We start from the raw sequence: 25,709 nt of genomic DNA, 5'->3' as shown, positions 1-25,709 counted from the left end.
GGAATTTAGTTGAAAGTGCACAAACAAACATATCACTGCTCAGGAAAAACCATCACTCTTAAAAAGTGAGGGATAGCTCATTTGATAGAGTATCAAGCTTACAATCTTGAGGGTCCAGGGTTTAAGCCCCTGTTTGAGCATTGCTTCTAAATTTCGAGCAGATGGAGCAAAATAGAAGGTCAGGGTTAGGTTAGAGGTCAGGAGAGGTAAAATGACAAAGATGCCATGGACATAAGACAAATAGAATAGTAATGACAGTGTTAAAGACAAAAGCAGGTGTTAATAGCTATCTGACCTTAATGCCACTATTAACACTTCACTGGACTGATTCCTGGAATGAGTGGACTTTCCAGTGAGGAGAGATTGAGTATTCTATGCCTATATCCCCTAGAATTTAGAAGAGTGAGAGGTGATCTCACTGAAACATTTAAAATTCTTAAGCAGCTTGATAGGGTAGATGCTGGGAGGATGTTTCTTCCACTCCAGGGAGCCTAGAACTATGGTCACAGTCTCAGCATATGATGTAGGCCAGTTAGAACTGAGATTTGGAGAAATTTCTTCACTCAAGATGCAGTGAATCTTTGGATTTATTTACACCAGAGAGTTGTGGATGCTTAGTTATTGAGTATATTCAAGACAGAGATTGATAGATTTTTGGTACTAAGGGGATTAAGTAATATGGGAGTAGAGTGGAAAGTTGAGTTCCGCTAGAAAATCAGCCAAGATTTTATTGAATAGCAATGCAGGCTCAAAAGGCCAAATGGCTTGCTTCTTTTCCTATTTCTTATATTCTTATGGTGCAGTGTTAAGGAGGCAATTTTTTGGAGCTGGTAGACCAGGTCTTCTTTAAACATACCAATAACATCACTAAGCTGGCTGCTGTGCCACATTTTCACTTTCAATTTTGTTTTTCTTCTTGTGATTTTACTATATTTAGTTTTTCATGCCTCTCCTGTTGATATATTAATAATTATTCAAATAATAAGTCCAGAGTTTTCTCACATTCACGGAAAAGTAAACAGAAAAAAAATTGCATGTTATAGGCATTGTAAACGGAAATAGCTATCCAATTAAATGTGAAATGTTTAATGTATTAAATAGATACAATCCAAGCAGACTATCAGTTTTACAGTTCTCTGAATATCCAGCCAGCGAAGCTTTGTATTGTAATCCACGTGGAATGGATTTAAATAATAAAGGATGCTATTTGTGGCATTTTAAAAGTCTGATGCTTGAAAATGTCATGACATTTGAAATCATTGGTAAGTCTTGGGATCACTGCTACAAAATGCTATAAGCAGGGATGCAATAACATAATCTTAGAAAATGTGATGATATCATAAATTACATTAAATTGAACATGGAAACAGCCAAGTATTACTATATTTCCAATTCTAATAAATGTATTCTGAAATGCTTTATTACATTTGCAACTTAGGAAAACAATTTTGTCACGTCATCCATTGTTATAAGTGAGAGGTTTGGTAACTGACATATAGTCACAGTTTTGACATTTACTGCAGGTAATACCACAAAACATCTGAAATCATTTTCAATAAACTAGCCCTTCTTTTAGTTTCTACTGATAAGGATTCAAGCATATTCAACTAGAAATGCAAATCCATTAAAAGAGACTGAGAGTATTACTTAACATAGTCAGCTCTACTGTGGCAGACCCTCTAATAGTCCTTATGTGAGGCAAGGAGAGGAGAAATGCTTCTAATGAAAAGCTTTTCAACGTTTCTTCCCCAAAGAGAGAGCATATTGATTATAGATTGTTCATGTTCTGATTGTGCTATTGCAAAGGCTAACTTAATTGCATGGTACCTATCTGCATTTTCTTCCATGCAATAAACTGGAGCTGTGGTGTCAGTGCTCAGAGCAGTGCAAAATGCATAAGCTTATCCATGGACCATCTTATTATGGTTTTGATAAATGAGTATTACAGATAAAATCGCACATGAAAGTATGAGGAATGGATTTTGTTTGTGTGAATCTTTCACAGTAACAGATTGTGTATCAGTATGGATTACTGATATAGTTTTTTGAATTACAAAGTGCAACAGCAATCAATCATGGAACCTGGGATGTCACAACTGACCTGCAAAGACTTATCTATCTTGTCCTTTGCCATTACTCCCCTGGTTTGAAAGTGAATGAAAGGTGTTCCAAAATAAATAGGTATATTTTCATGCTTAATAAATTTATTTTCTTTTGCCAAAATATGTAAGACATTTCATTCCTTAATTGGCTTTCCTTTATTTCTCTTCTCAATAGCATCATTGTGTATAGTTAACGACACTGTGCCATATGAGTACTATGTTAAAATTTTGGCTGGATCTGCACCATTATCATGATAAACTAAAAGGTAACTTACTATCATTCTATTTATTGTTTTGTCCAATTGGCAATATTGGAAATGATGGAACTGCATGGAGCTCACATAGATTAGATTTAACTGGGCCATCACACTCTGCCCCTTACTGAAAGGTGAACATTGTCAACAGGGAGCTCCAACTAGAACAGGAATAATTCTCCAGAAAGGAATCTGTCTAACCATTTCTATATAATTTATTAGAAGAGAATACAACTGTGGGATAAATTGCAGAACAATTCAACCTCTTTGTGTTTCCCATGTAACGTCGTAATAAAAACCTTTGAGTAGAAATGTAGAATTATACCACCTATCTGCACTGCTGAGAAAACTTACCATTTCAGGTCAGGTAGAGTGCCTGATTCTTGTGTTGCTGGCAGTAGTCACACAATTCAGTCAGTAAGCGCCAACAATTAAACAACAGGAATCAGCATCCTTTTCATTCCTAGTAACTGTTTGAGAGAGGACATTAATTCTCCAGGCTGCTACCTGCCAAGTACTGCTTTGTACTCAGTCGGTATAGGAGTTGCAAATTCAAGTCAGCTTTCAACCTGCATCTGGAAATAAGCAGGATGCAAATACCAGTTTCAGTGCAGTCACTCGTTGGCTGAACTTCCTTCAAGGTTGGTGCCAGATAAGCAAGAACAAGGGCATCATTTGGAGCTGAATTGCGAGGTCTCCTTGGAGTCTAGCACAAAGATGTTTTTTTGATTTCTCCTGATAGATAGCAATTAAAAAAGACTCTAAAAGGTAAATATAAAGGATAGCAGCACTTTGTGTTCAAAGCACATACCCCTACAGAATAGTACAATATCCTTGTTGTACTCATAGAGGTTTTCTCAATATGGTAGGCAAATGCACTATTTTGTTTGATAAGAGCACTAGATTCAGTCTCTCATCTGCATCCTTAGCTGCTTTTAGCCAGTTTGGTGTTGGGTTGGGTCGTTAGTTAGCCTCAGTTTTCCTGAGCTGCAAAGGGAAATTGAAAGAAAATGATTGGGCCAAGCTTCTTCCCATAGATTACAACTGGAAAGTGCAAATTTATGAACAAATGTCTGAACACTTATTGTGTAGGACTCCTTGGTTGAACACTCTACTGATAGTCTTGTTGATCCTTACACCTGAAGTAAGGTACCAGAAATCAACTGAAACCTAAGACATTGTTCTCTGATGTGAACCATTGGTTTATAGATGGGGTCAAGCAGGGTGGGGAGGAAGGAAGAAAAAGGTAGAGAAAATGTGCTTCAAGAAATACAACTGTTTCTGATTGAGTGTTGCACATTCCAACAATCCTCTACATAAAAGTAAAAATCAATCTCTTCCTTCATTCCTGTGATGACAATCTTTAAGTTATTATTTACTGATGCACTGACCAGTAACATTTCTTTGTTTTTGATTTACCTAATCAAAGACTCTCATAATTCTGAACAGCTGTATCTAATTTATTTGTGATCTTATCTGGTCTGATAAACGTGTCCCAGTTTCTACTATTTCTCCTCATAACTAAAGCCCCTCCTCTCCATGAATCTTTTCTGTGCCAAGTCTCCCATGACAGTATTTTCCAAACCCACGACCGTGACTACCTAGAAGAACAAAGGCAGAGGACGCATGGGAACACCAGTATCTGGAAATTACCCTGTAAGCTACACACCACCCTGACTTGGAATTATATCATCATTCCTTCAATATTGCTGGGTCAAAATCTTGGAACTCCCACCTTAACAACACTTCAGGTGTGCCTACATCATATGGACTGCAGCAGTTCAACAAGAAGGCTCACCAGCACCTTCTCAAGGGCATTTAGGAATGGGCAATAAATCCTGGCCTTGCCAGTGATATCCACATCCTACAAATAAATAATAAAAAAGAACTCTCTCCACGGCCTTCAAACCTTTCTTGAAGGTGCCCATGACCACAATGGTGGTGAAACTGGTCACTGTTAACAGAAATCTGACAACTATTAATGAAAATGGGAGATAAAATTGGATGTGACATAAAACGGGCTGCCAATTTGCTATCTGTGTTGTTTCAGACTAAAATTAATATCAATTTTGAAGTATTATTGAAGGTACCAAATTTGTCATTTTTGGGCTAAATTGTCATGTTAAGTTGCAATATGAAAACTAACCACAATTTAACCCTTAATAATAGCAGCTGAATGGCAGTCATTTCTTGGTCAGTGAAAGAAGATGCACTGATGCTCCAGATAGAGAGAGAGAACCTGATCATAGGAACAGTAGTAGGCCATTCAGCCCCTTAAGGCTTATCTGCCATTCAATTAGATCATGGCCTAGATTCAATGCCTTTTTGGGGGGGGACTGCCAGATTTCCATTACCTTTTGTTGCAGAAGTGTTTCCTGATATCACCCCGATCAGACTAGCATTAAAATTGAGGTTATGCCCCCTTGTTCTGGACCCCCACTCGAGGAAATATTTTCGATCAAATATTTTAATAATCTTAAACACCTCAATTTAGTCATTCATTAGTATTCCATGCTCATGTGAATGGTAATCTATCCAATCTGTCCTAATTATGTAACCCTTTTGCCCTTGATATCATGCTGATAAATCTGTGCTGCAATATCTACAATATCCTTCCTGATGTGAGTACCCCAGAACTGAATGCAGTAGAGCAGAGGCGGTCTAACCAGACAACTGTAGCATAATATCCCTTCCTTTTTATTTCAGGCCTCTTGAGATAAAGGCTAATATACTATCAGCTTTTTAATTTATGTTGTGCCTGTCCATTAGCTTTTAGTGATTTATGTGCACAGACTTATAAATCTCTCTGCTCCTCCACAGTTCCGAGCTTCTCACTATTTAGAAAATACACTGATCTTTCTTAGGACCAATGTGGATTCCTCACATTTCTCCACATTCAACTCCATCTGCACAGTTTTGCCCACTCATGTAATTTATCAATGTTCCATTGCAATGTTCTGCTTCAATCTACATAAACATCTACATAAACTAATAATGCCAATGACTGTACTGTTACCTAATTAGGTGTCTTCAGCAAACTTCGATGCATAGCTCTCTTTCCTTCAGGAAAGTCAGCAATAAATATAGTGAAAAGCTGAGGCCCTAGTACAGATCCCTGGGGAACAGAACTAGCCATATTCTGCCAATTGAAGTACATACCCATTATTAGTGGAGTAGAGACAGTGCAGGGTGGAGCTTAAGAAAGCAATTAGGAGAACAAAGAGGGGATATGAGAAAGCTCTGGCTGGTAAAAGTACGGAAAATCCCAAGATATTCTATGTATATCAATGGGAAGAGGATAACCAGGGAAAGAGTAGGGCCCATAAAGGACCAAGGGGGCAATCTATGGGTGGAGCCAGAAGATATCGCTAGAGTGTTGAATGAGTACTTCACATCCGCCTTCACCCAAGAGAATGAGGATGAAGGTATCGAACTCGGGGAGAAAGACTGCGAGGTTCTTGAGCAAATTGATAATAGGGAGTGACAAGGTATTGGAGCTGTTGGCAGGCTTAAAAGTGGACAAATCTCCAGGTCTGGATGATTTGTGTCCCAGACTGCTGAGGGAGGCAAGGGAGGAGATCGCAGGGGCTCTGACCCAAATTTTTACTTCCTCTTTGGCCACAGGGAAGGTATCAGAGGACTGAAGAACAGCTAATGTGGTTCTGCTTTATAAGAAGGGTTGTAGAGATAAGCCAGGGAACTACAGGCCAGTGAGTCTCACGTCAGTGGTGGGGAAACTATTGGAGAAATTTCTGAAGGAGAGTATCTATCTCCACTTGGAGAGGTAAGGTTTAATCAGGAATAGTCAGCATGGCTTTGTCAGAGGGAGGTCATGCCTAACAAGTTTGATTGAATTATTTGAGGAGGTGACCAGGTGTGTAGATGAGGGTAGTGCAGTTGATGTAGTTTATATGGATTTCAGCAAAGCCTTTGACAAGGTCCCACATAGGAGACTTAAAAAGAAGGCAAATGCACATGGGATACAAAGTAATTTGAGAAGGTGGATTTAAAATTGGCTTAGTTGTAGGAGGCAGAGGGTGATGACAGAAGGATGCTTTAGTGACTGGAAGCCAGTGTCCAGTGGCGTACCACAGGGATCTGTGCTCAGTCCCCTATTATTTGTCATTTATATAAACGACATAGATGACTATGTGGTGGGTAGGATTAGTAAGTTTGCGCATGACACAAAGACTGGCCGGGTGGTTAACAATGAGGTTGAGTGTCTTGGGCTACAGGAAGATATAGATGGGATGGTCAAATGGGCAGATAAGTGGCAGATGGAATTTAACCCTGGAAAGTGTGAGGTGATACACTTTGGAAGGAGTAATTTGACAAGGAAGTATTCAATGAACGGCATGGCACTAGGAAGTTCTGAGGAACAAAGGGACCTTGGCGTGTGTGTTCATAGATCTCTGAAGGCGGAGGGGCATGTTAGTGGGGTGGTGAAAAAGACATATGGGACATTTGCCTTTATCAATCGAGGCATAGATTACAAAAGTAGGGAGGTCATGTTGGAGTTGTATAGAACGTTGATGAGGCCACAGCTGGAGTACTGTGTGCAGTTCTGGTCGCCACATTATAGGAAGGATGTGATTGCACTGGAGGGGGTGCAGAGGAGATTCACCAGCATGTTGCCTGGGATGAAACATTTAAGTTATGAAGAGAGGTTGGATAGACTTGGTTTGTTTTCGCTGGAACAGAGAAGACTGAGGGGCGACCTGATCGAGATGTACAAGATTATGAGGGGCATGGACAGGGTGGATAGGGAGCAGCTGTTCCCCTTAGTTGAAGGGTCAGTCACAAGGGGGCATAAGTTCAAGGTGAGGAGCAGGAGGTTTAGGGGGGATGTGAGGAAAAACTTTTTTACCCAGAGGGTGGTGATGGTCTGGAATGCACTGCCTGGGAGGGTGGTGGAGGTGGATTGCCTCACATCCTTTAAAAAGTAACTGGATGAGCACTTGGAACGTCATAACATTCAAGGCTATGGGCCAAGTGCTAGTAAATGGGATTAGGTAGGTAGATCAGGTGTTTCTCACGTGTCGGTGCAGACTTGATGGGCTGAAAGGCCTCTTGTGCTCTGTGATTCTGTGATCCCTAACCTAGCTCAAAACCTGCCCATATGAATAGATTGCCTCCAATTCTATGCATTTTCGTTTTTGCTAAGTTTCTTGTATGGAACCTTATCAAATGTCTTCTGAAAGTTCATATTGTAAGGAACATATCTTTTTATTTTCTGTTGGACCATAGATTAAAATTACAATGGGTGCAGTTTGAAAGATGTGTCCACTGGACCAGGATGAGAGAGATATATAATATTTCAGTCCTGGAAAAGAGTGTGCTGTGAAAGACAGGGTGGTGCCAGAAAGGAGTCCTGGACCATGGGAGCTGCCTGGCAACAATGTTTTAATTGGCTCCTGGCCAGGTGACCAGGCTTTGTGTGAGACCAGTGCAGCAGAGTAGCTCCTAGCCTGAAAGGAAAATGATCTACAACCTCTCTCTCCTCTGTGCATAAGATTCCAGTTATTCTACAATAATAGCTAGCTGGCTTTTGCTCCTCATATCTCTATAATCTGCTCTTTCTCTGAAAACCCCTGTCAAGAGGCAAAGGAGAAAATCACTGTTAGAGACATTGAAAGGCAAGTGCTCAACCAGTGAACTAAAGACTGAAAGTGCTAGAAGACTATCTCGTGTCATCAACAAAGAACTGAAAGGAATTTGGAAAACATCTATCAAACTGAACCCATCAAATCCTGTACTCTGGAATTGATGCTTTTGAAATGTTTTATCCCACCCTTAAAATCCATGTGTTTTGTATGTCTTATGTGTCTTGTATGTGTGTGTATGGGGATTTAAGAAGGGGTAGAGTTTAGGTTACAGCGTTAGAAATTAGCAGTTCTTATTTCTTTTTTTTGCCACTGGTTAAAGACAATGTGTTCAATAAACAGTTATTTACTTATTAAGTTTACAAACCTGGTGCTCGTATTCTGTTAACTTAAATTAAACAATTAGGTGGGTTGATCAAACTTTTTCACATTTTTCGCGGCTCGGGAAGCAATGGGGCTTGATATTGCAGCGCACTATCCCCAGTGTGTCATAACAGTATTAATAATGCCCATCAACTTTACTTTATCTACCACATTTGTAACCTCCTCAGAAAAACTAACCAATTTAACCAAACTATCCTACTCTTTACAAATCCATGTTGCCTCTCTCTGATCAATTCATATTTGTCTGAGTGCTCAGTCACTCTGTGACTTGTAATAGATTCTAGTAATTTACTGAACAATAGATTCATTATTCTCTAATGTCCTAGTTTTCCAATTTTCCAAATAACAGGCAAGAGGAAAATCCACCAAGTGTCCATCCACTAGAATCTGAAGGAACAAAACAGAGGGTTGATGCTGCCTCAAATTCCTGGCCCTCCAGGTGAAAATTAGGTTTCTTAGTCTCTCCAGCCTCTGGAATTTTAAGGCCTTCAATTTAATCAATAATTATAACTCATGTTTATTTAATTTTTGGTGTGTTTTTTGTTTATCCATATTTTCTAAATACCATCTCTTCATATTATTTTAAATGTTTACTTTTGTTTCGTAGACATTAGAATGTTAATTACTTTATCAGTCAGAAACCACAGCTTCTAGCTCATTGTGTCTGCTATAATATAAATGAGTATGTTTTGGTCAAAGGTCATGGCCTTTAATTCTTTCAAAAAACAAACTTAATGCAACAAGCTAACTACAATTTGCCACTTCAACCAAGAAGGAAACTGAATATATAGTGCAAGTGAATAACCTCATGTTTCTTGGATGGGTCTTAGATGGGTTCCAGGTGGGATAAGCATCATCAAGAGAGATACTATCACTTCCAGGGAAGAGAAATGTGGTCACCCGCTGCAGCAAGAGAGGAGAATGTTTATAGATTTCAGTAGAGTCCTGAAGATCAAAAGTTTGTATTTTGCTAAGGCCATGAATTGAGGTAAAACAGGTATGTTTTGGGATCTGAGGAAATGCAGGAGAGACTTTTTTTATTCTTTCATGAGATGTGGGCATCACTGGCAAAGCTAACATTTTGTTGCTTGTCCCTGATTGCCCTTGAGTTAAGTGGTTTGCTAGGCCATGTCAGTGGGCCGTTAAGAGTCAACCATAATCCTGTGGGTCTGGAGTTTCATGGAGGCCATACTGGATAAGGATGTCCCTAAAGGATATTTGTGGACCAGTTGAGCTTTTACAACAATCAATGATAGTTTTGGGTTGGTATTCTCTCAACAAGAATGTATTTGGGCTGGTATTTTCTAGAGTTTAGAAGAATGAGAGGTGATCTCATTGAAGTGTACAAAATTCTTACAGAGCTTGGCAGGGTGGATACAGGAAGCATGTCTCCCCTGGCTGGGGAGTCTAGAACCAGGGGACACAATCTCAGAGTAGGAAGTAGGCCATTTACAACTGAGATGAGGAGATGAGGAGGATTTTCTTCACTCAAAGGGTGGTGAATCTTTACATGAATTAGGAACAGGGCCATTTGGCCCCTCAAGCCTGTTCTGCCATTCAATAAGGTCATGGCTGATCTGATTGTTGCCTCAACTCCACATTCCACCTTTTACTCCCTAGTTAGTCAAGAATCTGTCTGCCTCTGCCTTAAAAATAGTCATTAACCCTGCCTCCACTACTCTCTGGGGAAGAGAGTTCCAAATATTTACGACCCTCTTAGAGAAAACATTTCTTCTCATCTCCATCTTAAATGGGAGACGCTTATTTTTAAACTGTGTTCCCTGTGAACTGTATTCAGCCTGGTTTTCACATGTATTGTCAGCTTGACATCCATCATATGCATCCTTCTTCTGCTTCATCTCACTCTTAATCTCCTTCATCATCCAGGGAGTTCTGGATTTGTTTGCCCTACCCTTCCCTTTCATGGGGATATACCTTGACTGTACCAAAACTATCTCCTCTTTAAAGGCAGAGCATCGTTCCATTACAGTTTTACCTTCCAATCTTTGATTCCAGTTTGTCTGGGCCAGATTTATTCTCACCCAGTGAAATTGGCCCTCATTCAACTAATTATTCTTACTCTGGATTTCTCCTTGTCCTTTTCCATAGCTAACTTAAACTTTATGATACTATGATCACTGTCCCCTAAATGTTCCCCTACTGACACTTGATCCACTTGGCCCACCTCATTCCCCAGAAACAAATCCAGCAATGCCTCCTTCCTCATCGGACTGTACACTTTGTAGAAACTCTTCCTGATCTTTGCCCTTTACACTATTACTAGCCCAGTCTATATTAGAATAATTAAAGTCCCCCATTATAACAACTATAGTTTTTGCACCACTCTGTAACTTTCTTGCAAATTTGTTCTTTTACATCTTTCTGACTAGTTGGTAACCATAGAATACATCCAATAATCTTTATTGTTTCTTAGTTTAGAACCAATTACATTATGTCCTAGACACCTCCAGAACATCCTCTTTCTCTTGCAGTGTAATATTATACTTAATCAATACTGCTACCCCTCCTCCTTTCTTTCCTTCCCTATCTTTTCTGAACATCTTGTACTGAAGGTTCCCAAGGCAGGATTCCTTAACAAGAATTGACAAAGGAGTTTGTGAGGGTTATGCTTCTAAGGACTGATGCCCCACATGAAGTTGTAAAGATTCATTGTCTTAAAGAAGTATACCTTTTCTTTTAACAAACTTCTTTTAAATTTACTATCCAACGTTCTGTTTTTGTCTTAATTAGTTCATGTTTTGTCAGAACCAAACTGAATATATTAAATGGCAAGCTGGGGTGAAGGAATTCAATTAAGTTATAGAGAACAAGATCAGATACCATTATTCTTAGATTACCTGACCCTAACCTCATCCATTGTTAAAATATACATACATATATACACCTTAGCAGCAGTGTTTGGAATTCCCTATCTCCGAGGGCTGTGGACGTTCAGTTTTTGAATATGTTCAAAGCAGAGGCTGATAGATTTCTAGAAACCAATGACACCAAGTGATACGAGGATAGTGTGGGAAGATGGTGTTGAAGTAGAAGATCAGTTATGATCTAGTTGAATGACAGAGCAGGCTTCAGGATATGTCCTATGTTTTCATGGTCACCATTACTGCGACTAGTTTTATATTCTGGATTAATTAATTTAAGTGAAACTTAAATTCCACCAGTTGTTGTGGTGGGATTTGAACCCACGTCCCCAGAGCATTAGCCTGGGCCTCTGGATTACTAGCCCAGTGACATTATCACTATGCCACCATCTCCCCCGATAGATAATTAATCTTGGAAGGTATTAAGTACTTTCCAGAGATGGCCTGCAGCACCTTTGGATAAATTGGCAACAAAAGTTTTCCATCTTCGAATACATGATCATCTTCTGAGGTGACATACATCAATGAATGCTTGGTGTTTGAATAAACTTTCTGAATAAAAATTCTGGACACACATTTAGCTAGCCATAATATTAACTGTTTAGAAGCATTCATATCGCCCACATATACACAGCTGTTTTTCTAAAAATACTATGAACTTATTTTATGATTTCCTGTTGCTGTTTGAGAGCTTTATGAAATGAAAGCACGTACCAGGAAAACCACTGAAATTAATGGAGAGTAAAGTATGTTGGAGAAGCTGATATCCATACCCAAATCTCTAAAATATATGAAGCTCTGCCCCTTTAATTTGAAAAAGTTAAAGTTCAGAAGGCCTACATCATTTACTCAGTAAACTATATCTATCAGTCAATTTTTCAATTCTCTTGTTCTGCAGTTAGTGACTCCTCTAGGATACAGTTCCACAGGTGCTTGTAGAATGCTGGTAACTCAGCCAACTTGCCTTTATTCACCTATGAGCCTCGATGGTAAATGTTGACAGGCTATTGAATCTGTGGGCAATAGAGTGAAGCTCAATCCTGCCTCACACAATATTCACAGACATGCACTTTCCAGCAATATCACTTGGCCAGGGCTCCCCCCCACCTTACACAGTTCAGGGAGACTGAGGTCCAGTTGTATTCCTCCTACCATTTAGCTAATTTGGTACTGGGCAGGAGTTGAACCCACATCTCCTTGATCTCTATGACCCACTACCATACCTTCCAGTGCATTTATCCACTGAGCTATCAGCAGAGTCTCCAGTTGTAGGTCAAAGTACTCTCTTTAACACAAGATATTCACTAAATCTATAAGAATATGAGTTACTTTGTAGATAACATTTTAAAACAACAGTTTGCATAGGGTTGGAGAGGAATTAACATTTTTGACTTGAGAGAGTAGATAATCACCTGCACTTGGGATGACAAGTATGTACGGTGTAGTTATCTGAATCCTACCTATTACCGTTAAGACAAAGGGAAAGTTCCAGGTCAGCATGCATAAGAAAAAAAAAGAAAGAAGCAAGTCTACCAAGAAAAATATCCTTTGATAATATCTCACAACCCCCCCATGCTATAAAATAAAACTGGAAACCCCAAGAGAAATGAATAATTACTTCAGATTAAAGTTTTAATGATACCTCAGCCTCCAATTTTAATTTCAAAAGAATAAATTATGATAGTTGGCTTTAATGCAAATGCGGCTCTGCTACTTTGCCTTCAGTTTGCTTAATAAAGTATCAATACCGTGTTCCACATCTAAAGAGAGACAAGTGATATTCATAAAACAGGCAAAATTTAAATAATCTGTGCTGTGGAAAAAGATAGCATATAAGAAATGGCCTGAGCATAGAAATGCTAACTGAAAATGATTGAATGAGTTCCATTTGCATTTCACTTAATTTAATGCAACTAGTATGAGAATAAAACCTACAAAGTAAATAGGGGTAAATGTTCAGAAATAAATGGTAGACATCTGGATGCAGGCTTTTAAATTTCTAGACAATTATTGTTGTTAAATCATGCAGAGAAATGACAATACAATGAGAGTAGCAATCCAATGTAAAATAAATAGTTTATATATATATGTATATATATATTATATATATATTATATATACACACACATACATATATCTACACAATATGATCCATAAATGCTGAAGATAACAGGCAATGTAATCAGAACATAAGTTCATGCAGGATACAAACATGCCATTTTAGCAACCAATTTAGTCAAGCACTGATTGAGAATTTCTCTCTCCACATGTCCTTCAAGCATTGTAAAAAGATGTTTTCTTTTTGTGTGTGATGCTGGTTATTGGGCTTGAACAATGCAAGCCAAAAAAGGAAATCCCCTTACCTTTTGTTGCCAGTCGCAAACAGCTGATTTTGATCTCCTATGAGGAATGAGAAAAAAATGCGTCATTGTTATACTAACACAAACGGCTTGATTCTAACTGATTGGGAGAGCTTTACCAACCCAATATGGCTTGCAATTTTGTAAATTAGATAAATTATACTAATGATTTGGACTTTGGAATCAAAAACACAATTTCTAATCTAGCAGGTGACACCAAATTTTGTGGATTATCAATACTGAGGAGGATTACAACAAATTACAGGAGGACATTAATAAACTTGCAGAATGTGCAAATAATTGACGATGTTGTGCCACACACTGGCAAGGCCGCAAATCAAGAACTATGCTTTATTTCTAGAGGGATAGAATTGAAAAGTAGGGCAGTTGCGCAAAACCAGTATTGAACCTAGGTTAGACCACAATTAAGAGTACTGTATGCAGTCTGGTTGCTATATCATAGGAAGGGTGCAGAGGCACTGAAAAGGGTGCAGAGAAGATTTACAAGGACAACACCAGAAATGCATGGGTATACATATCAGGAAAGGGTGAACAGGTTGAGTCTCTGTTCTCTTGTAAAAAGGTTGAGCTCTGACTGAATAGAGGTCTTTAAAACTGTGAAAGGTTTTGATAGATGGATACAGAGAGATTGTTTCCATTTGTGGAGAAGAGCATAACTGGAGGCCATCATTGTAAGATAGTCACCAAGAAATCCGATAGGAAATTTCTTTACCTAAAGAGTGGCAGGAACGTGGAACTTGTTACCACAGGGAATAGTGAAGATGCATTTCAGTGGGAATTAGGCAAGCGTATGAGGAAGAAGGGAATAGAGGATCACAATGATAGAGTTAGATGAGAAAAAATGGGAGGGGGCTCAAATGGAGCATAAATGACATGGACTGTTTGGACTGATTGCCCTGTTTCAGCACAGTATATCCTATGTATGTAATCCCACATATGATAGATGAACCCATTTTAATCTCAGAGTAGGCTAATACATATGGACCTCTGTCAATCCTTGATGCGACCATACAGGGCAATATGGAATAGTGTGTGAGATTGATTTTCTCACCCTTATTCTTTTGGAACTACCTCATCAATGACCCTATCATCAGGCTACCTCCAATGTATTTTAGTGGAAATATTGCTGTCATATCACAGCCATATTCTCAGAAGTTTTCTGTTGACTTTTGTTAATTAAGGTGAAGAATTCAGGGCCTGGAGTTTCCACTGAGTGATTTTTTTTCAGTGCAATTCACTCAAAATTGGCAAAACTAGTGGAAAGAATTGAGGAATTTCAAGTACAATCTTTAGCGCTAACTTAATGAACACTTTGCTGGCCTTGCCCATAAAACTGGCCATGGCCCCAATCAAATTAATCACCATGGGAAGCTTCCCCTATTGCACCCCTTTGCGGGCCTTTGAGGATGCTGTTAAAATAAAACTATCTTTTAGGTGCAGAGATGCTAAGAGGGATCTTTTTGAAGCTTTTAAATGTTAAAAGTATTAAATTTAGAAAATAACTGACTATACTGCACAACAATGAAACTAGTAGATAAAAACAAAAAACTGCGGATGCTGGAAATCCAAAACAAAAGCAGAATTACCTGGAAAAACTCAGCAGGTCTGGCAGCATCGGCGGAGAAGAAAAGAGTTGACGTTTCGAGTCCTCATGACCCTTCAACAGAACTGAGTGAATCTTAGGAAAGGGGTGAAATATAAGCTGGTTTAAGGTGGGGGGGGAGGAGAAGTGGTGGTTCTGGGGGGGGTTCCTAAGATTCACTCATTCTGTTGAAGGCTCATGAGGACTCGAAACATCAACCCTTAATGAAACTAGTAAATGGTTGTGTGCAGTTTTTTTTTAAAGGGGTTTCCAGTTACCTAAGATCAAGTCACTCCCAGGTGGTGGACTAGGCAAACTTATTAAAATTCTTGATGATTAACCCACTTCCAGCTTTATTTAAAAATAACTTCATGTTACCACATAAATTTCTCAAGAAATATTTTTCAATGCTGAGAGGAAACAGTTACATTCTGAGACGATGCCCAGTTGTGCTGATTCATAGAAGATTTTACTGCTATGCAAATAAGTTTGAGTAGAATCTTGAGCGTAAAATTCAATTCATAAAAATAAATGCAATTTGTGGCCCCATTGTTAACTGCACCCAGAGTGGAGACTCTACTCCCAATTGTCAAGCTTCATATCACCTAATGACTTTTTGATTTATCTTGGCTTTATACACCTTCTTTCCATCGATCTTTTATCGAGGTTTCTCAGCCAAAAGTGCTGTCATTATATTAAATACATTTTAACCCCCATTATTAGCATCAAGCAATTGCAGGTGAGCTATTGTGTTAAAGAAGTGAAGGTCCTTCAATATGCTTCAGCTATAATCTCAGAAGTATTCCGGTGTGACACATTTTTCTTGATTTCCCACACTCGTCTTCTCTGTGGCACCTTTGAGTGAGATTGACAATATAGTTTAATTTGTGTCCATTTATATCCTGGGTTACATTTGGAACTGAATTATAAATTCATGAACATTGGGATTCTGAAGGTTACTTGAGAGATGTTCATTCCATCGAGCCAGTCTGAATTGAAATTATCAAAAGTGAAACTTATTTATGATTTAATGGCCTTCAGCAAAGATAAATAATATGAAATTTACAACAAGTTCTTTTGACTTTTGAATTTTTAGTGGACAGCAGATGTCGCTTATTTAGGAGCTAACATATCCATATGATAACAGAGACTCAGCTGAAGACCATGTGGTATATTGCAGTGCAGGAAACATATGTATGGACTCCATCGAGAAGCAAACATCCCCTATTGGTTGATCAAGACCGTAAGACATAGGAGCAGAAATTAGGCCATTTGGCCCATCGAGTCTGCTCCACCATTCAATCATGGCTGATAAGTTTCTCAACCCCATTCTCCCGCCTTTTCCCCGTAACCTTTGATCCCCTTACCAATCAAGAACCTATCTGTCTCGGTCTTAAATACACTCAATGACCTGGCCTCCACAGCCTTCTGTGAAAATGAATTCCATAGATGCACCATTCTCTAGCTAAAGAAGTTTCTCCTCATCTCTGTTCTAAAAGGTCTTCCCTTTACTCTGAGGCTGGGCCCTCGGGTCCAAGTCTCTCCTACTAATGGAAACATCTTCCCCGCGTCCACTCTATCCAGGCCTTTCAGTATTCTGTAAATTTCAATCAGATTCCCCCTCATCCTTCTAAACTCCATCGAGTATAGATCCAGAGTCCTCAAACGTTCCTCATATGTTAAGCCTTTCATTCCTGGGATCGTTCTCGTGAACCTCCTCTGGACCGTCTCCAGGGCCAGCACATCCTTCCTGAGATACGGGGCCCAAAATTGCTCACAATATTCTAAATATGGTCTGACCAGAGCCTTACAAAGCTTCAGCAGCACACCCCTGCTTTTATATTCTAGTCCTCTCAAAATAAATACCAACATTGGATTTGCCTTCTTAACCACCGACTCAACCTGCAAGTTAACCTTAAGAGAATCCTGGACTAGGACTCCCAAGTCCCTTTGCACTCCAGATTTCTGAATTCTCTCCCCATTTAGAAAATAGTCAATGCCTCTATTCTTCCTACCAAAGTGCATGACCTCACACTTCCCCACGTTGTATTCCATCTGCCACTTCTTTGCCCATTCTCCTAATCTATCCAAATCCTTCTGCAGCCTCCCCACCTCCTCAATACTACCTGTCCCTCCACCTATCTTTGTATCATCTGCAAACTTAGCCAGAATGCCTTCAGTTCCTTCATCTAGATCATTAAAGTATAAAGTGAAAAGTTGTGGTCCCAACACTGACCCCTGCGGAACTCCACTAGTCACCGGCCGCCATCCTGAGAAGGACCCCCTTATCACCACTCTCTGCCTCCTGCCAGACAGCCAATTTTCTATCCATGCTAGTACCTTGCCTCGAACACCATGGGTGTTACTGAAGTTACTAAGCAGCCTCCTGTGTGGCACCTTATCAAAGGCCTTCTGGAAGTCCAAGTAGATAACATCCATTGGCTCTCCTTTGTCTAACCTACTCGTTACCTCCTCAAAGAATTCTAACAAATTTGTCAGGCATGACCTCCCCTTGATGAAACCTATTTTACCATGCACTTCCAAGTATTCTGAAATCTCATCCTTAATAATGGACTCTAAAATCTTACCAATGACCGAGGTCAGGCTAATAGGCCTGTAATTTCCCATCTTTTGCCTCACTCCCTTCTTAAACAGGGGGGTTACATTAGCGATTTTCCAGTCCTCTGACTCGAGTGATTCCTGAAAGATCACCACTAACACCTCCACTATCTCTTCAGCTATCTCTTTCAGAACTCTGGGATGTAATCCATCTGGTCCAGGTGATTTATCCACCTTCAGACCTTTCAGTTTTCCTAGCACCTTCTCCTTGGTAATGACCACCATACTCACCTCTGCCCCCCGACTCTTTTGAACTTTGGGGATGTTACTCGTGTCTTCCACTGTGAAGACTGACACAAAGTACCTATTCAGTTCCTCTGCCATTTCTTTGTTCCCCACTACTACTTTTCCAGCGTCATTTTCCAGCGGCCCAATGTCCACTTTTGCCTCTCTCTTACCCTTTATATATCTAAAAAAAACTCTTGCAATCTTCTTTTATATTACTGGCTAGTTTACCCTCATATTTAATCTTCTCCCTCCTTATTTCTTTTTTAGTTGTCCTCTGTTGGTCTTTGTAGGCTTCCCAATCCCCTGGTTTCCCACTGCTCTTCGCCGTATTGTATGCTTTCTCTTTAGCTTTTATGCTGTCCCTGACTTCCCTTGTCAGCCATGGTTGTCTCGTCCTCCCTTTAGTATGCTTCTTCACCATGGATGAATTTTTGCTGTGTCTCCCAAATTACTCCCAGAAACTCCTGCCATTGCTGTTCCACTGTCTTTCCTGCTAGGCTCATCTCCCAGTCAAGGTACGAATCATGATATCAACAAAGGAAGACACTGGGTACATTTTCTGAGCTGCCCTACCCAGTAATCACTGGACTCCTAAAACAGGGCTAAGACCTCTTCAATCTGTTAATTAGGAGCCTAACATTTATTGGAGAACTCCTTTACAAATTAAGCCATCAATAAGAGGGGCGTTTTCAGAAGTCTTCCATGGCCCACAGAGCTACCAACAGAAAGCAGGTTTACTGTTACATTTAAAAATAACGTTCCATGGAGTCAGGACAAGAAGAAGTGCTTCCACTGACTTTACATTTTTAGTGATTGTGTTCCCACTCCCCTCCCACCTGCTCTCATTGCCCGCTCCACACCACCCCATCTCCTAGAATTTATTTGAGTATTGCTTGTTGGAGAAGGAAACAGTTAAAGGAGTTCAATTGCTAATTATTAGTTAACAACCTAAGTACCCATTTGGTTGTAAAAAGGGAGAACAGGTGAGACAAGTTTTGTCTGTGGAGAGTTTTATAATCTTTAGAATGGTCAACCTAAATGGAGCTGGTGTATTTGGTGACCGCTTTGGAGATGGCGTGTTTGGTCAGTTCCCCAGGCAGCATGAGGCGGACGGTGCTCTGAATCTCCCTGGCCAAGATGGTGTGGCACTTGTTGTAGTGAATGAGGTGCAAAGCCTCGGAGGCGATGCACTCAAATGTTGACAATGAAGGAATTCATAACACTCATGGCCTTGGACGAGATTCTGGTGGAAGAGTGGACCTGGGTCAGCGCCCTGTACACGTAAGTGGAATAGCTCTGCTTATGAGGTTTTCTCTACTTCTTAGGCAGCTCCTTGGTGGCTTTAGTCAGCGACTGCTTCATCGCAGCCACCTCCTCAGGCATTCCATTCGACTTGGACGCATGAGTAATAAAACTCTATCTGAAGGGGTCTGTCTTGATTTTGGTCTTTATTTCCAAACAACAATTGGAGCTTAACAGTGGTTGCAGAGAATGGTTGCTGCTTGGAAGTAAAAAGATTGGAAGCTAAACTTTCTTCAGACAAAAGACTTTGGAGCTAACTTTAAGAGCAGAGTGTTTGGAGTCACTTACAAATGGCTGAATCAAAATGTAGAGTTTTGGGATATGACTGCCCACTAGTGTTTTCTGAGATTGAACTCTATGAGCAATGGAAGATTTAAGTAATTATGTGGACACGGGTTATGTCCTTGCCAAAGAAAAAAACAGAGAATGGCCTTGGCACTTTCCTTACCGTACAAAAGCCAAATTAAAATGCCAAGTATTTTCAGAGTTGGAGCCTGATCGTTTGGACATGGATGAAGGTTTGAAGATGTTATTATGGACTTTATGGATAAGATCTATCAAAAATTTGATTTATTAAGTGCTTAGGAAGCATGGTCAGATTTTGACAAATTTAGAAAGTTGGACGATAATCCCATAGAAGATTACATAATGGAATTCAGTAGACTACATGCAACACTGGGGGATTTCTAGATGGAACTTTTGCAATCAGTGCTGCCATTTACTAGACTGTGCCCGATTATTGAATATGGACAGGCTTCTAGCTCTGATTGGAGTTAAATTTGCAGAAAGACATATACTGCTACTACAGACGTCAGAAGCTCTTAAAAAAAAATTCATCCTGAAGCATTCCTTTCCAGCTGCGTTTATGACGCAAATGAGTCATTCAGAGGCAAAACAGAAAATAAAGGATACAATGTTAACGGGATAATGAGATCATCTAGAAACAGGGGACGCCATGTGTCATTATGAATGGAGATTTGTAACTAGAAACAATGAGGACAGAAAAACCTTTGACAATTATGGCAGGAGAAAAGAACTGGAGAATTAAGAATGAACTCCAGAAACGCCCAGTGTGTGGTCAATCAGTGTTTTAGATGTGATTCAAATACCATTGTGATGAACTGTCCTAAACAATATCATATGTTTGAAATTAAACACGAGACAGACTCAGAAGATGGAGATATTGACCAAAGGGAAGGCATTGTATTAGTTACAAGAAGTTTCAGTTCAGCGATGATTATCTTGGTTGCAGAGTCCTTCAACTGTGTGGCATTAGATAGAGGACGCATGTCTACAATCTGTGGAATAGGCTGGTTAAAATGCCACCTGGACTCCTTAAATGACAAGGATCAGGATAGGGGTAAGAATTTGAGAGTTCCACCAGTTTTAGATTTGGAGATGATAATACCCTAAAATCCTTAAAGGGTAGTGATTCCCTGGAGTCAATCATTTCATCAGCATGGACGTAGTGTCTAGCGAAATTCCGTTACTGTTAAGCAGGCCATCGATGAAGAAAGTGCAAATGAAGTTGGATGTGAAAAGCGACAAGGCCTGTATTTGGAAAACCTGTGGATTTACAATTTAAGCAATCTGGACACTACTGTATTCCTTTAATGAAATCTAACTTTTCTACTAAGGAGATTAAAGAAGTGTTATTAACGTCAGGTGATAGGGATTTAGACAAAAAGCTATCAGCAATTTGCCCACTCTTCTTCACGAAGATTAAAAATTTTGCTAAGGGACAGAGAGTACACTAAACTGAGGAAATGATCGATAGATGTGATATATATGTAAGAAATACACAAGGACCCTGTCATGGCCAATAGTGAGTCTACCTAGGCGATGGGTTTCAATGAAATTGTGGCAATGGATTTAAAGGTATGGGATAAAGAAAAGAGCATTTTTTTATTTTGCATTTCATAGATTTAGCAACAAGGTTTAGCCAGTCAACAAATATACACAGTAAAGAAAATAATTGTAGATCAGGTAATGGAAAAGTGGATAGGGACCAGATTGGGACCATCAGTGGAATTCCTCACTGATAGTGGTGGGGGGTGGAATTTGCCAACTAAGTTTTGGGATATGTGTGAAAACATGAATATAATAGTTATGAATACAGCAGCGGAAAGCCCATTAGTAACTGAGTGTGTGAAAGGATTCACACGTTGATCGATGAGATGCTTCGTAAAATATTGGCAGATAGACCAAGCTGTAAATTAATATCAGCTCTAGCATAGGCTGTCCATGCCAAGAATTCACTGCAGATGGTTTGGGGGCTACAGTTCATATCAGTTGGTTTTTGGTAGAAACCCATGAAGTCCTTCAGTCCTGAGTGATCATCCCCCAGCTTGGGTGGAAACTATGATGAGCTCTAGCTTTCTGTGTATTTAAATGCACTATATGTGGATCGAAGAGCGTTCCTTAAAGCCTAAGTTTCAAAAAACTCGGCGAGCTCTAAAACACAATATATGACCATCAGAAACTATTTTTAAACAGGGAAACATAGTATACTATAAAAGAGAAGGACTTAATGAGTGGAAAGGCCCAGGAAAGGTTATAGGTAAAGATGGTAAAACAGTCATTTTGCAGCATTGGAACCAGATTGTTCAGGTACACTCATCAAGGTTAACTGATACGGATTACAAACTTGTGGGTCTGGAAAGGGTTGTAGGAAGGGACGAGGAACCATGCACTTCTCGTACCCATATGTTGCATGACTAAGGGCCTGGTAGCTGAAGTTGACAGGGTATCTGAAGATGGACACTTCCATCCAACTGTCTGCGTAATCTGTATCCAAAACAAAATCAACTCCATCATGCTGATAGGCACCTCACCAATTTGGGGTGGGGTGGAGTGAGGCAAAATAAATCCAATGGATCCTCCACATAGCTCAGGTATTCGGATATTTTGGACGAACAAGATGAGCTGATTTGTCCCAGAGGACAACTGCTGAAAGTTGGCCCTAAGGTTACATACTTGCCAGAAGGGGCCAGTCAATGGTGGGATGCAACGATTGTAGGTAGAGCAGGGAAGGACACTCAAATATAAGAACTGGTTATATGTATGACATAAAGGACAGGAGGCTAGGACTATGGATTGGGAACATGAAGTACAAAAATGGAAGGCCTGGAAATACTGTATCAGTTCAGTGGGTCTGGGAACGAACATGCCTCTAGGAAGAGATTGTGAACTGTTGAAAGAACATCTATAAATGGGAGAGGGAGATCAAATCCGGAGCATGATAGAGGGCATAGCTTAATAAGGTGAAGGAATATGGCACAGACTGGTAATGCTACAAGGAGCATAAGACCACATGATTGAGAAATCTTAGTGGCTTCAAACAAATTAGACAATAAGTTAATAAAGGATGCCAAACAGCAAGAACTACATAGTTGGAAAGAATTTAGGGTATACACAAGTGCCAGATAGGGGACATCCAGCTCTATCTAATAGACAGATATGCACAGCAAAGCTGCTTCCTGATGGGACTTGCAAAGCTAGTGGCAAGAGGGTTTGAAGAAAAATTGGGTGACCAGGATATAAGAGTAGATTCACCTACAGCAGGAAAAGTTATTCTGAAGATTTTTTTTGGCTCTTAGGCGCAAATGCTTGGGAATGTAAGTCCATTGATATTAAAACTGCCTTTTTGCAGGGACATCAACTTCAAAGGAACGTTTTTCTCCATCCACCAAAAGAGGTGCCAAATGCAGGAGGGACACTCTGGAATCTAAATAAATACAGATCCAGTTTAAATGAAGCCTCCAGAGTCTGGTATTTCTTAGTCAGGTCAGTTTTGTTAAAGGTGGGCTGCCTTCAGCTGGAAGCAGACCCAGCAATGTTTTATTGGCACCATGGAGGGAAACTTGCAGGCATCTTTATGATGAATGTAGATGATTTTTTTTCGTGGGGTGGTAATAGCGAATTTGAAACGGTTGTCAGCAAAGGGCTCAGAATGGATTTTAAAATTGGAAGTCAGGCTTCTGGTGCATTTAAATACATTGGATCGGAAATCAGGCAGAGTAGATCACACGTTATTTTTACATCAGCAATCCTACTTGGAGAACGTCAATCCCATTGCAATTAGTCATGATAGGGCCTCCCAGAAAGATACAGCAGCTCCTGAAATGGAAAACAAGGAACTCTAAGCCTAATTGGGAAACTCAATAGGCTAGGCAAACCACTGGATGTTAATTTTGACGTTTTGGATTTGAGCACTAAAATGAATGATCCCAAGACTGAAGAAATCATTTGAGCAAACAAAACATTGACACAATTACAAATGGGGCAGATTGTTTTGACATTCATATCTCTGGGTGATCTTAGAAAAATGAAATATAGGTTTGCAAAAGGCTCATCACTAAATACTATGTAATGGATTTTTGAATGCGGGAGGATTTATAATATTTCTCATTGGGGAAAAGGATAAATGTTACCCTTTGGCATGGGAATCTAAAAAGACACAAAGAGTTGTAAAAAGTACGCTGGCAGTGGAGGCTCTTGCCCTTGTTGAGGCAGTAGATATGGCTGTTATGACATGGCAGATGATGTGTGCCAGGCAGACCAAATCCACAATGGAAACTTGGCCACTCTGTAACAATGGTTTTGCAATTTGCATTTATTACAAGATGTACGCACTGAATTCAGAAGTAATAAGCTCACCAAGAACTTTAGAGATATTAAAAATTAAATTAAAATATTTATTAACAAAAGAGGATTTCAAGCACGTACATAAGACTACAATTACTTAATACAAAAACAAATCCTAAAATTACTAATTAACCTGACTCCCAGTTACATAACCCCCTTTAAGGCAACTATCCAAAATAGATTTTAGATTTAAAAAACCCAGCAAGTTAACACTGAACCCACTTGACAGCAGAATAAAGCAAGAATATGACCATAATCTGCACTTATTTATGCAATCGGCATGCAATGAAGGATTAGTGATCAACTGCCTGAGATCTGCCATCAACATGCAGCAAATCAACTTCTTCGGTTCTATTTATTCCAGTACTGGCATTTGCCCTACTCCAGGTTCAAAAGAGGATATTAAAGCCATGGCAACTCCTGAAGATAAGGACAATCTTCAAAGATGCTTAGGTCTCTTTAATTTCTTGTCCCCATACATTCCCAATGTCAAGCAAAAATCTTCATCGCGAAGTGAATTGTTGAGAAAGGATGTGCCTTTCCTGTGGCATGAAGACCACCAATAACTCTGTCATTATCAGAAGCATTAACTTTGCAATTTTATGATCCTAGGGAAACAAATATTTTGGACATAGATGTTTCACAGAAAGGCCTGGGAGTGTGCATGCTACAAAAAGGCAAACTGGTAGTATTTGCTTCAAAATCTCTCTGTAATGCAATCCAATCACCTCCAACATCAAGCGGGAAACATTAGCTCTAGAGTTTGGAATCATGTGTTTTCATACCTATCTATATGGCAAAAGATTTGTGGTAGCGACCAACCACAAGTCACTGAAGATGATTTGGCTAAAACCATTGACCTGTGCACTGCCAAGATTACAACGCCTCTTAAGAAAGGTTCAAGGTTAAGACTGAGATTAGATACAAGCCAGGTAACTTGATGGTCACATCAGAGACACTTAGTAGATTGCCTAACCCAGCAAAAACAGAAGATACATCCTTGGATCTACAAGTTGACTTCATTGATGTCAAACTTGAAGATGTTCTCCAAATTGATCTGATACATTTTGTGCAACCCAAATGCCAGCAGCTACAAGAAGAAACAGCAAAAGATTTTACACTACAGGAACTGTGGAAAACCGCTATTGATTCAATTCATCATGTCTATGAACATGTGAGACCATTTTGAAATTACCGGGACAAGCCAGGCTTCTCCCGGGGAGTCATTTTTAAAGGCAAACAGGACATCGTACTGAATCTTTGCAACCTGATATTCTTCAACAACCTCTTCACTCACACAAGGGCATAGATCGGATGAGAAAATTTGTAAGAGAGACAGTCTATTCATCAGGTATGAATAATGACATTAAATTCATTGTCAAGAAGTGAGTCATGCCAAGAGCATATGCCAAGTCACCACAAAGAACAATTCATTCCAATGAAGCTCTTACCTATCCTTGGCCCAAAGTCACATCCAACCTCTTTCATGTTAATGACACTGACTTCATCATCATCATCGACTACTTTACCAAGTACCCCATTACTTGACAATTGCACAATACGTCAAGCACAATTGTTGTGCACAGGCTTAAGTGCTATTTTCAGTTTATTTGGTGTACCTAGAGAGATCATTATAGATAACAGTCTGCAACTTTATTGGTATGCCATTTCAAGACATGTGTGAGAAGTGGAGTATCAATCACACAACTTCTTTTCCGCATTACC

The 25,709-nt window shown here is 39.7% G+C and overlaps 1 protein-coding gene across 1 annotated transcript in view; it reads right to left on the bottom strand.

Moving 5' to 3' along the window:
• ptprt (protein tyrosine phosphatase receptor type T) overlaps nucleotides 1-25,709 on the bottom strand; it is a 1,444,026-nt gene that overhangs the window by 274,310 nt on the left and 1,144,007 nt on the right. Inside the window, exon 13 of the mRNA XM_041204432.1 lies at nucleotides 13,589-13,625. Within this exon, the coding sequence (XP_041060366.1) occupies nucleotides 13,589-13,625 (37 nt within the window). The remainder of the gene's footprint in view (nucleotides 1-13,588; nucleotides 13,626-25,709) is intronic.

The sequence above is a fragment of the Carcharodon carcharias genome, chromosome 14 (genome assembly GCF_017639515.1).
Source record: "Carcharodon carcharias isolate sCarCar2 chromosome 14, sCarCar2.pri, whole genome shotgun sequence".
NCBI classification, from domain to species: Eukaryota; Metazoa; Chordata; class Chondrichthyes; order Lamniformes; family Lamnidae; genus Carcharodon; species Carcharodon carcharias.
Note: the sequence above shows the minus strand (reverse complement) of the source record. Positions and strands in the feature narration are given on the sequence as shown.